Raw genomic sequence first — 12,500 nt, 5'->3', positions numbered from 1 at the left:
CGGTCCCTCACTCCTTCACTCCCTCCCTCAGGCGCTTCTGTCACCGGGGACGACATGATGCAGCTGTGGGGAACTTCCTCCGGCATGATGAGAGGTGTTGTCCTTCCCACCCACGAGGAGAGAGAGAGAGAGAGAGAGAGAGAGAGAGAGAGAGAGAGAGAGAGAGAGAGAGAGAGAGAGAGAGTCAAATTAAGCGGCAGTGACCCTACATTTAGTAAAGAGGTCTTGGGATCGTCTGAATCTCAGCGACCGCGTAATTAATCCAGTCCAAGGAGAGAGAGAGAGAGAAAGAGGGAGAGCTGGTGGTGAGGCAGAAGGGGAGGGAGGGAGGGAGGGGGGAATGGGGAAGACAGACAGAGGGAGAAAGGAAGGCAAGAGGCAAGGGAGGTGGCGGGTGGAAAGGACAAGCGAGGGACAAAGAGGGCATGAGATATTTATTCCCCATGACTTCTGAACCGCGACCGGGGAGATGAGGAGGAGTAGAAGGTTATAGAAGTAAGGGATATTAGGAAGGAAGGCATGGAGGAGGAGGAGGTGGAGGTGGTAGTGGTGGTGGTGGTTGGTGGTGGATGGTCCCTGGGGCATGTCGAAGTGGGCGGGGGAGCTGTGAAGGGCCGTGATCTAGCGAGGGCTGATGGGGCGAAAACTTCATCTGGTTAATGGGAATTGGAAGACTGACTGTGTACTACCTTTTCCTTTAGCGGCAGCAGTGGTGGTGGTGGTGGTGGTGGTGGTGGTGGTGGTATAGTAGCGGTGGTTAGTGTCCTTGTTCTCTTTCATCTTGTTATTGTTATTATTCTTGTTCGTGTTCTTCTTGTTATTATTCTTGTTCTTGTTCTTCTTTCTCCTTTCTTCAGTCTTATGCGCCTTCGCCATTCACATCCATTACAAGTACTTCTTTTTCTTTCACAGCATCCATAAACCTTTTCTCAAGTCTCCCTCTCTTTTTCCTCTCGGGTAGATCCATTTCCAGCATCCTCCTCCTCACATTTCCCTCGCCTTTCCTCTTGACATGCCCTAACCACCCCAGCCTCGCCTCTCCAGCTGTAGTTAGTGGTGGAAATGATGCTGTGATGGTGATGGCTGTGAAAGGCAGGGCAGTGGAAGTGGCGGAGGTTGTACAGTGGAAATGGAATGGTGGTGATGATGATGGTGAATGTCTTTAGCCTTGAAGATGAAGGAGGTGCCACGGGTGATAGGAGAAGAAGATGTTGGATGTTTTTGTTGTTTTTTCTTCTTGTTTTGTTGATGGTGTTGGTGGTGGTGATGACGAAAATGATAGTTGCTTCAGTTCAGTACAATTGAGATAGTTTATTAGCCATATATGCGTACATCATAGAGCATCGTTGTCTGTATAAAGAAAGGAGATATTTTTGTACGGTGTCTTTTCCCCTGGCCAGATGATGTGTCACTTTGGGTTCCGTAGCATATAATGAGTAATTGTTTCCCTTGATATATTCACTAATACCTGTTGCTTTATGATGGTGAAGAAAATGTTACTCTCTCTCTCTCTCTCTCTCTCTCTCTCTCTCTCTCTCTCTCTCTCTCTCTCTCTCTCTCTCTCTCTCTCTCTCTCTCTCTCTCTCTCTCTCTCTCTCTCTCTCCCCCCCTAGACCGTAACATTTTAGCCTTGTTATCCGGAGGTGAGACTACGAACGATACTAATTCTGTCCACACACACACACACACACACACACACACACACACTTAGCCACAAACAAACACTGCCTCCAATAATCGCCTTAATCTAAAGAAAACGGATACATTTCAAGGGACACCGAAGAAGAGGCTGCCCGTGCCCCGCCTCCTGCCGTCAATCATTCCCTTCAATCGCGCACTTTAATCCTGCTAATCCCCTCCACGTCCCCCAGCGCCAGACAAATTAATCCCCTTTGTGGCCTCTCGTGACACTAATCCCTAGGAGAAGGAGGCGGAGGAGGGGAACGAGGAAGGGAAGGAGGGAGGGAGGAAGGAAACATAAACAGATGAAAGAGATGGAATGCGAAATTAAATGATAGAATCGAGGAGTTTTCAGTCTCTTGTCACCTTTTTCCAAGCGGTTTGAGGCCACTGGTTTAATTGGCGGGTCATCTCGTTAACGGCGCCCTGTGACCGGGTTGTTGTGGCGCATTAAGTTTACTCAGTCGCTCAGTCAATCAGTCAGTCGTCTTATTAAGAGTATTAACTTATACGTTCAGTGGAGCTGTTAGTTTAGTGTTTAAGGATTTCATGAGTGCTATTATAATTAGTTTTACGTATCCCTTCAACACACACACACACACACACACACACACACACACACACACACACACACACACACACACACACACACACACACACACACACACACACATCTCAAACCTCCTTTGGTAGACTAATTGCACGATAATTTTTGAATGGAAAATGGAAAAAAGATATTCTTGTGGATCCTGAGATCAGACGCAAATTAAGAAAAATCAATTGATACTCACTACGTTATTCTTAATCGTCCCGCACTGTTTCTGGCAGGCGTGTTGTGATAAACACGGTGGTGATGGTGGTGGTGATGGTAGTAGTACTTATAGTAGTAATTTACTACTACCAGTAGTAGTAGTAGTAGTAGTAGTAGTAGTAGTAATAGTAGTATTGGTGGTGGTGGTGGTAGTGGTGGTTGAAGTAGTAGTAGTAGTAGTAGTAGTAGTAGTAGTAGTAGAAGTAGCAGTAGTAACAGTGATAGTGGTGGTGGTGGTGGTGGTGGTGATGAGCCATGCTGTGATTGGCGGAAACTGCTTGGAGCGACAGGTTGGAGCTAGTGGTGACGCCACCGCGCTGGCGTTTTAAAGCTAAATATTGACTCCCAAGTACCTGCTGTGCATTTGAATCTCCAGCAAGGATCACCATGACCAAAAACCAGAGCAATCGACGCGGCCCCAGCGGCAGCAACACGGGAGGCGACGAGTTGGCGGCGCCCGGGTGTCTGTCAGGACTGAGGAAGCCCCCCCCGTCGCCACGACTCCAGTGAGAGAGTGCGCCTCTCCTGGGCGGAGGAGACGGTGCGGACGGTGCTGCAGGTGCCTCCGAACAGGCGGCAGCACGTCATTGGACAGAGCGGGGAAGCAATACTGAAGCTGCGTCAGGATTACCCGGCAGTGCGAGTGACCGTGCCACCCACGCGAGACCTTGACAGTCGCGACGTGACCCTCGAAGGCCCGAAGAACCAGGTCGCCGCCGCCGCGCGAGACATCACCAGCAGACTGGCGGCCATCGAGGCACAGCTGCAAGGGGCAGCGGCGCGCCGCCGTGCTGAGTTTCGTCGGGGAATCGCACGCCGCCTAGCTGACGAGCACGAGGTGCTGGTGCAGGTGGCGCCACACATGCGGCGGCACGTGGTAGGTCACGGAGGCAAGGCCCTTAGGAGCCTGGCGCAGGAGTACCCCGCCGTGAGGGTGACAGTGCCGCCGCCCTCCGACACGAAGACAGGCACCGTCATCGTCAGCGGGCCGCCCGCCGAGGTGGAAGCCGTGCAGCGCCGCATCGCAGCCCGTCTTCAGACGAGACTGCGGCCGCGGCACCTGCGGCGCTGCACGAGTGTTCCCGGCTCGGTGGCGGCTGCAGCGCTGGCACAATGAGGCACTCCTCCGTGCCTCCCTCAGGCACGGAGGGGTCACTGCATGCCACGGGCTTTGTCCCGCGAGGGAAATATTGATCTACTGTCACTCCTATCGTGACGGAAATATCTCATGTTTACAATGCAAGGGAAAGGCACCCAGAATTTTGTTTTACTATTTTACCAAAGAAAAGTGTTGGATTTATTTATTTTTATTTATTTTTATTTTTTTTTTTTGTCCCGGAATGTTGATCTACTGTCACCTCCATCTTGACAGAAATGTGTAATGTTTACGATGCAAGAGAAAGTCACCCAAGGTTTGATTTTACCAATTTTACAATGTTATGTGTTCAATTTGTCGTAGATTGTAAATGAATAAAAGTAAATGCTTTCAACCACAAAACTCCGCCACGGAGAGTTACCTTGTTGCGGTGCGGGGCTTGAAGTGTGGCCGGCGGTGCCCTCTTCCTTGATGGCTCGCCTGTCATTGAGAGGTTCTATACCCGTCGGCAACGCGAAGCAAGCGCTCCCCCTTCATCGCTGCTGCTGCTACCGCCGCTGCTGTTACTGCTACTGCTGCTGTTCCTTGTGTTGTTATGTCGCTATTTCCGCTGCTGCTGCTGCCACTGTTGCTGCTTCTACGGTTGCTGCTGTTCCTTTTGTTGCCTATGCCGCTGCTTCCACTGCTGCTACATCTGCTGCTGCTGCTGTTGCGGTTGCCTCTGCTGCTGCTACTGCTGCTGCTGCTGCTGCTTCTGGTTTTGTTGCTTATGCTGCAGCTGCTGCCGCTGCTGCTGTTGCTGCTGCTGCTGCTGCTTCTGCCGCTTTTACTGTTGCTACAGATGCCGCAGCTTATGCGGCCGACGCTTCTGCTGCCGCTGCTGGCTCTACTATTGCTGTTGCTGCTAAAAGCTTTTGCTGCTGCTGCTACTGCTGCTGCTGTTGCCGCCACTGCTTCTGCTGCTGTTGGCGCCGCTGCTTCTGCTGTTGTTTCTGCTACTGCAATTTCTGCAACTGCTACATCATCATCAGCTGCTCCCTCTTCTGCTGACGCGTCTTCCTCTTCTGTCACTGCTGCTGCTGCTACTGCTGTTGCTGGTGGTGCGCTTGCTGCTGTTGCTACTGTTGCTGCTGCCACCGCTGTATCCGATGCTTCTGTGTCTACTGTTTCAGATGCTGCTGACGCTCTGTCTTCTTCTTCTTCTTCTTCTTCTGCTGCTGATGCTGCTGCTTCTGCCGTTGTCTCTGTTGTTGATAGTGCTACTGCTACTTCCGCTGTTGCTGCTAATGCTGCTGCTGTCGCCGATACTGCTGGTGCTACGTCCGTTTTTCCTGCAGCTTCTGTTGTTGCCGATGTTCCTGCTGCTGCTGCAGCTCCCGCCGCTGTGTCCGATGTTTCTCCTGTTGCTGTTAGTGTTGCTGCTGACGCAGCGTCTTCTGCTACTGCTGGTGGTTTCGCTGATGATGATGACGATGATGCTTCTCCTGCTGTCCCTTCTGATGCTGCTACTGCTCTTGTTTTTGCTGTGGCTCCTGCTGCTGCTGCTGCTGCTGCTACTACTTCTGCTGCTTCTGGTACTGTTGCTTCCGCTATTGTTGTCGCTGCTGCTGCTGCTGCTGCTTCTGCTCCTGATGCTACTGCTGCTTGTGCTGTTGTTGCTTCTGCTGCTGCTATTACCGCTTTTGATACCGCTGCACTGGTCCTGCTCCTGCTACCGTTGCTGCTTCTGCTGCTTGCCGCTGCTGCTGCCAAGTCGCTGATGCTGCTGCCGCTGCTACTGCTATTGGCGTTGCTGGTGCTGCTGTTTCCGCAGCTGCTGCCGGTGCTGCTGCTTCTGCTGCCACTAGCGCTGTTGCGGTCACTGCTGCTGCTTCTGCCGCCACTACTGTTTGTCCTCCTGTTGCTGCTGCTGGCGCTGCCATATCTGATGCTGCTGATGATGCCTCTCCCGCTGCTGCTACTGCTTCTGCTGCTGCCGGTGCAATTGCTGCGTCCGCTTCTGCTGCTAATGTGTCTGCTGTTGCAACGGCACCAGCAGCAGCACCAACAGCGGCAGCTGCAGCAGCAGGAGTGGCTGCAATAGCTGAAGCCACAGCGGCAACAGGTTCAGCATCAGCTGTGGCGGCAGTTACAGTGGTAGAAGCAGAAACAGCAGGAGCAGCAGCAGCAGCAGCAGCAGCAGCAGCAGCAGCTTTAGCATAATAGGTGGAGAGCTGGGGAGAGATAAAGAGAAATAGGAATGGCAGAGAAAAAAAATGAGAAAGATGAACTGAATAAACAGGAGGAGGAGGGGGAAGAAGAGGAAGACGAGAAGATGAGAGTAAAAGGAAAAGTATGAATAAGAGGAAGAGGTGAGGGTTGGGCGGTTACATGACGTTAATTCCACCTTATGACCCTTTTTTCTGATGACGGGACGGGCGTGGCGAGAAAGGCGAGGGAATCAACAGGACATCCCAACCCTTCACTCCACCAGCTATAGAGAAAGGTAAAAGAGATCAGACGCGACGCCTCACTCCCTGCTTTCCTCCCTCCCTCATCCCTTCACTCCCTCTCCCAGACTTAGTGTGTTGTGTTTGCTCATCTGTCCCTTTCTTTCTCCCCTCTGTTGCATTGCGCTTTTTCCTCTTCGTCTCTCTCTCTCTCTCTCTCTCTCTCTCTCTCTCTCTCTCTCTCTCTCTCTCTCTCTCTCTCTCTCTCTCTCTCTCTCTCTCTCTCTCGTTACCTCCTATCACTATCTTTCGCTGCTGTGGTCGCCCTTCACCAACCTTTCCAGCACTCTAAAAATTGCTTCCATGGAGATTAATTTTGTTTTTTTTACGCAGCAGAAACATTTACGTGAGGTTAGTTAGCAGAAAAGTAGTGTCTGAAATGTTACAGTAGGTCTTAGAGGGGAAAAATTGTGTAGCAGGGAAAGGGTCAAATAACTGTGACTTATTTTGACTTAATTCTAGTCCGTCGGTTGCCAGGTAGGGTCTCTTGAGTGCTCTTTTGAATCCTGACCACACTCTTCTATCTCTACCGCAGAGTCAGTTGTCGCCATGCATCCCTCCAGCTCCTTCCCTCTCTGGCCCTCTCCATGTACTTCTTAGCCTTAATTTCTGTGTTACTCGTGCGACTTCTCCTCACATCAATCTTGGAGGTGTTCTTTCTTAGCCCTCCTCACTGTCTTACTCCTGCCTGCTCTCCATACATCAGTCTTCAAGGTGTTCTGTCTTCCGGCATTCTCTCTGCGTGTCCCATCCATCTCCTCCGTCCCAACATAACGTGTCCTCTATCAGTTTACGTATACTATCTCCATACTGAGCAGAAATTTAGCTGCAGGACCTACAAGATTTGAGCTTCTCGATCCCCTCCTCTTGCTAATCAGGGGTATTTTTTTTTTTTTTTTTTGAGCTTAACCCTTTGATCCCAGTGGTTTTTACTTGAACTTGTTAAAGGAACCTATACAATGTTTAAAGCATAGTTTCCAGGGACACCGTTGACAGAAAGGAGGGATGCAAGTAACTCGAATGTCTCAGCAGCTGTGGTTTGATTTCTGTACAGTCAAAGTCAAATATAGTCGTTCTTCAAGCAAGTGTCACTGTGTCACCTGCAGCTAAAGGCTTAAAGAGAGGCCATTGTCATTGACGTTTGTATGTGTGAGTGTCTCTTTAATTATGCTTGTTATGTACTGCCGCCTTCAGGTCTCCGGCAGAGTAGTAGTGTGGTGTAGTGTAGTGCTGCACATTATTCGTTGTCCTTTGTTGTTCTTAGGGGTGTAATTACGTGAGTCTTTAGTGAATATGATCTGTTGTCTGTATGTGATGATGATGATGATGATGATACTACTACTACTACTACTTCTACATCATCATCATCATCATCATCATCATCATCATCATCATCATCATCATCATCATCATCATCATGCTTTCATTTGGGTGAGATGGAATGAAAAAGTGTGAATGATTGAGTGAGAGAGTGAGTGAGTGAGTGACTAAGTGACTGAGTGAATACGTGAATGACTAAATGAATGAGTGAGTGATTGACTTACCGAGTGAAAGAGTGACTCTGTATTTGGATCGGAAAGAAAACAGCGGTATAAGAACAAGAATGAGTGGGCGAGCGAGTGAGCAAATGAGCAAGTGAGTGAGCTAGCGAGTGAGTCAGTCAGTATGAGGGGCGGGAAGGAGCACGGCGGTATAAGGTATAAGAACAAGTATGTGGTCGCGCTAAGCCTTTCAGCCCAACCTACCTTCGTGGCCACGCCCTCCCTGTACGGCTGGCTAATGGCGAGTCATGCACTGCCAGGCTCCCATGCTGCTCGTTATGTCCAGTAATTGGCTGTGGTGAATCGTTACGCTCACGGCAAGTCATTTCATTGCCCTATATACATAATACATTTTTTTCCTCTTTCCCATACTGTTTGTGGCGCATTTCCTGTTATTCTTTTTGCTGTTACGTGAGGTTGTGAGGTTGTGAGAGGGTGAGGACTGCCCGCCTTCCCTCACCTGCCCATATGTTACGTGGTGTTGTATAAGGACACCTGCAATGTTTGGGTTATGTTAAACTGCGAAAGAAATTAAGACCTACATCTTAGGGGGAAATTCACAGGATGTCACAAAATATCAGATGCATTTCTCACACCTCTCTCTCTGCATTCTCTGTATCTCTTTGTCTGTCTGTTTGTCTGTCTGTCTGTCTCTGTCTATCTGTTTCTCTCTCTCTCTCTCTCTCTCTCTCTCTCTCTCTCTCTCTCTCTCTCTCTCTCTCTCTCTCTCTCTCTCTCTCTCTCTTCAAAGGAAACTTATCTTTCCTTAGTTAATTGAGAACGAGATTTTGCTTATTTATATATTTATTTATTTGTTTGTTTATTTCAGTCGCATTATTCGAAGAAAGTGATAATTTTACTGTGATAGACTGTGTGAGGATGTATTCACACAGCACAGTGCAAGATCGGCGTGAGGATTTTAGCGTGTGTCAGGATTCCCGACTTCGGCTGTTTCTTCGTTTTCACTATCGATAACTTTTTCTACTACTACTACTACTACTACTACTACTACTACTAATAATAATAATAATAATAATAGATGGTTTATTTACCAAAAATTACAAAATTTGATTATACCATGACAACTTGACTTATAATCTAAATTCTAAAGCATGAATGTATATACATCACCTATTTTAAAAAGTTATAAGAAATAAACTTATTAAGAAACAACCGAAAACAATGAAAAAAAAAAAAAGCAAAAGAGAACACTATTTATAAGACAGTGTTCGGGCTGCTTAGCTTTCCTCTTTCCTCTTTCCTCTTTCAACACTTTGGCACTAATGTCTGCAAGTCTGTATAAGTATATGAGATGGGACTGTACCATGCTGGATGCACAGCTTCTCATCTGATCAGCGAGGTTAAGTAGCGGTGATTCTGGTCAGCACTTGGATGGGTGACCGTCTAGAAACAACAGATTTATTATAGTTTGTTATTGTAGGAAGTAAAACATGCGTTGAGGGAATGCTGCGAGTCACCTAGGTGTGTTGGCGGTGGTGGTGGTTCGTGTGGCTGGGTATAGGTGAGGGGAAGCGGGGGCAACAGCTGTCCACCACACATACCACAACCACATACGACCACACACCACTGCACACCACCACACGCCACACACCAACATGAGTAGAGGTACGCACAAGCAGTCAGGACAGGGGCACGATCAGGGGCTGGAGGCTGCCTGATAAAGTGTCACTGTTTATCTGCTTTACTAGTCATTGTTCCTTCTGTTATGTGACACACACACACACACACACACACACACACTCTCTCTCTCTCTCTCTCTCTCTCTCTCTCTCTCTCTCTCTCTCTCTCTCTCTCTCTCTCTCTCTCTCTCTCTCTCTCTCTCTCTCTTTTCCTGTCCTTCATGTACTTTCATATTTTTCTCACCCCAAGATAACACTAGAAAATGAGATGATTATTTTATTGTCTTTCTTTTTTAATGGTGAACTTATCTTTATCTAATTATATTGTTTTTCTTTTATCATTTAAGTTCCTTATTTTATACATATTTTTCCTGTTTTCACCCTTTTTCTCTCTCTGTTTTTATTTCCTTACATTTTTATTTAAATTTTTTCTCCTTTCATAATTTTACAGTCAGGATAAAGTATTTTTCTGTATTTTATAAGTTTTTGTTTTGTTTTTCTCTTTCCCTCCTTTATCTGTGCATTTGCTTTCTTTTTACGTGTGTTTACTTAGTTCTGTCTTTCTTCCTTCGTCTGTAACTGACACACATAACAAATCAAACCATCGCTTTAATATTCATTCCTCTAAACCCTTATATTGTATTTGCTACTTGTCTCTTTTTTCTTTTTTTTTCTCTGCATTTACGTTTTCTTCTCGTCTTCTCATCTAGCTCACTCCTTCCTGCGTTCCTTACAACTCCAACAAACCACTGGCCACATATACTTTTACCTCTGCCGTTCCTCCTTCCTAACGCAGACACACACAACTTCCTCTACTTCTGTCCTTAACACAGACGGTCACCCCTCCTTCCTAACGGAGACACACAGAGCTTTACTTTTGCTATTCCTCGCTAACACAAACACACACATACAACCTCATTTATTTCTGTCATTTCTCTTTCCTAAAGCAAACACACACAACCCCGTTTACACCTACTAACCTCCTAATGTAGACACACACAGCCTCATTTAGTGGTATTACTCGCTGTTTGGTTCACCTGAGACCGACAAAATGGAGGCGTTTTTGAGTCAGTCCAGGTGTGAAAGAGGAGGTGAGTTGAGAGGCTCCAGTGTGGCCCCGCCTTGCACCCCCGCCTGGGCCTAGCTTGAGAGCGTGACGCCTTAAACCACCATAAGGCCACACGCCCGCCTATTGACACCCACGACCACACGACACCCTAAGGAGAGCACGCCCACTGTGAAATGCACCGCTACGCCTGTCTGTGTAGGAATGAATTTGAGGCGGGAAGTTGCACGGGCCTCTCCTCTTCCCTATGTACAAAAATAAGTAAAAATGTGTTGAAAAAAAGGAGGAAAAAGGCGTTATTTCATGGAGGCTACATTTTTTTTGGTGCAGTAAAGTTTGTACGTCTCTTTCCCTACTGAGAGATAAGTAAAGATGTGTTAGAAAAATGAGAGAGAAAAAAAAGGGGGATATTCTTTCATTGTGTGTCAGTAAGGTTGGTGTGTGTTTACTCGCATAGAAAAAAAAAGAAAAAAAAAAAAAGACAAGGATTTCTTTTCACGAAGACTAAATTGTTGAGTCAGTAAGGTTGGTGTATGTCTTTTTTTTTTTCCGTCCGAGATATGAGTGAAGATGAGTTCAAAAGGAAGTTCAAATGGTTATCTTTCATTTTAATTCCATATTTAATTCTGTGCCTCCTTTTGTTGTCCCTCCTACATAAAAAAGAAAAAGAAAAGTCAACAAGAAAAATACATTCAATCATAGTGAATCCCTGTGTCAGTAAAGGTAGTACAGTTATGGCTAATAGTCAAGTAACGCTTCGCACTCCTCACTGTGTATGGCGTGCCTCCCTCAGCCTTGGGTCCTCTGATCTGATGAGTCTATCAATTATTGCCAGATTTGTAAGGAGATTCACAGCGGACTAGAGGACTTAACATTGCCAGAAGAAATACAAAACACGCATTGAAGACAGAAGGGAAGTCGACTTTTGACGAGAACTTCATGTATCTTTCTCTTTTCCACACCACACCTTACGACAGCCCGGGAATATATCTCCGGTATTCTGACAAGCAGCGGTCGTCCATTCAAGAAAAGTTTCTCAATACCCTCTCCTCCACACACACACGTAAAAAAAATAAATAAATAAAAGATAAATAAATAAAATAAATAAATAAATAAATAAATAAATAAATAATTAAAAAATAAATAAATAAAATAAATAAATAAGATAATAAAAATATAAAAAACTTTCATAACAGCGTATTATTTATTTATCTATTTTTGTATATCTATTTATTTATTCATTTATTTGTGTCAGTCAAGTTAGTGTTTATATATCTACGTGTTTCCGGTGCGTTTAATGAATTTTGACTTGGATTGTGAAGAGTTTACAATGTGTGCGCAGGGTGAGTGTGTGTCGTTCTATGAGAAATCTACACCCATCATCCATAGGTTTCCCTCTTGATGACCCTTGGGGCGTGCGGGTTGTGAGTGTGCGGGCAGGAGGAGTGGAAGAGCGGTATTTTATAAGAATCCTGTTTGGTGAATCATACTATTTCCCTAACAGACGTGATCGTGTCTTACAAACCAAGCCGATTTATGATGGTGGTGGTGGTGGTGGTGGTGGTGGTGGTGGTGGTGGTATTATTTGTGTTGCTTTCGGTGCCTCATTTCGTCTTGTGACTCATTCCAAGCACATTTTTAACTTTCCCAATTGATGCTTTAATATTATCCTCCCGTTTGTCCCGACTGTGATGTATGTGTGTGTGTGTGTGTGTGTGTGCAACTGGTATACGTACGACATGCAACAAAACCGCTCCAGCTATACAAAACCGTACTTCCTGTTCTGAGTTTACAAACACACACACACACACACCACACACATACACACACACACACACACACACACACACACACACACACACACACACACACACACACACACACACACACACACACACACACACACACACACACACAGCCCATCGTAGTGTCTTTCTTCCTCCATTACATGTATGCACAGTACACTAGATTTAAACAAATACTTATATATCAGCTATTTTCATCACTTCTCTGCAGAATCAGACAGGAAATGTAGCTGAAGGAGAATAATTCAAGGAAAAGCGCATATTTCTTCTAGATAAATTTTTGTTACAGTTGAAATTGTAGTAGGAATCATTATAAGGTTTGTTTTCATTAGATTCAAGTTTTTATTTCCCTAGTCTTCCTCAGAGAGAGTG

The 12,500-nt window shown here is 46.3% G+C and overlaps 2 protein-coding genes across 2 annotated transcripts in view; both read left to right on the top strand.

Annotated features, from left to right (window-relative positions):
• Positions 1-12,500, top strand: part of LOC135094581 (protein gooseberry-neuro-like) — a 50,849-nt gene that overhangs the window by 20,330 nt on the left and 18,019 nt on the right. The gene's annotated exons all lie outside the window — the stretch shown is intronic.
• Positions 4,429-5,670, top strand: LOC135096740 (ice-structuring glycoprotein-like). Its single transcript, XM_063998476.1, has one exon. The coding sequence runs from the start codon at positions 4,429-4,431 to the stop codon at positions 5,668-5,670; it is 1,242 nt and encodes a 413-aa protein (XP_063854546.1).

This window comes from Scylla paramamosain, chromosome 3 (assembly GCF_035594125.1).
Source record: "Scylla paramamosain isolate STU-SP2022 chromosome 3, ASM3559412v1, whole genome shotgun sequence".
Taxonomy (NCBI): Eukaryota; Metazoa; Arthropoda; class Malacostraca; order Decapoda; family Portunidae; genus Scylla; species Scylla paramamosain.
Note: the sequence above shows the minus strand (reverse complement) of the source record. Positions and strands in the feature narration are given on the sequence as shown.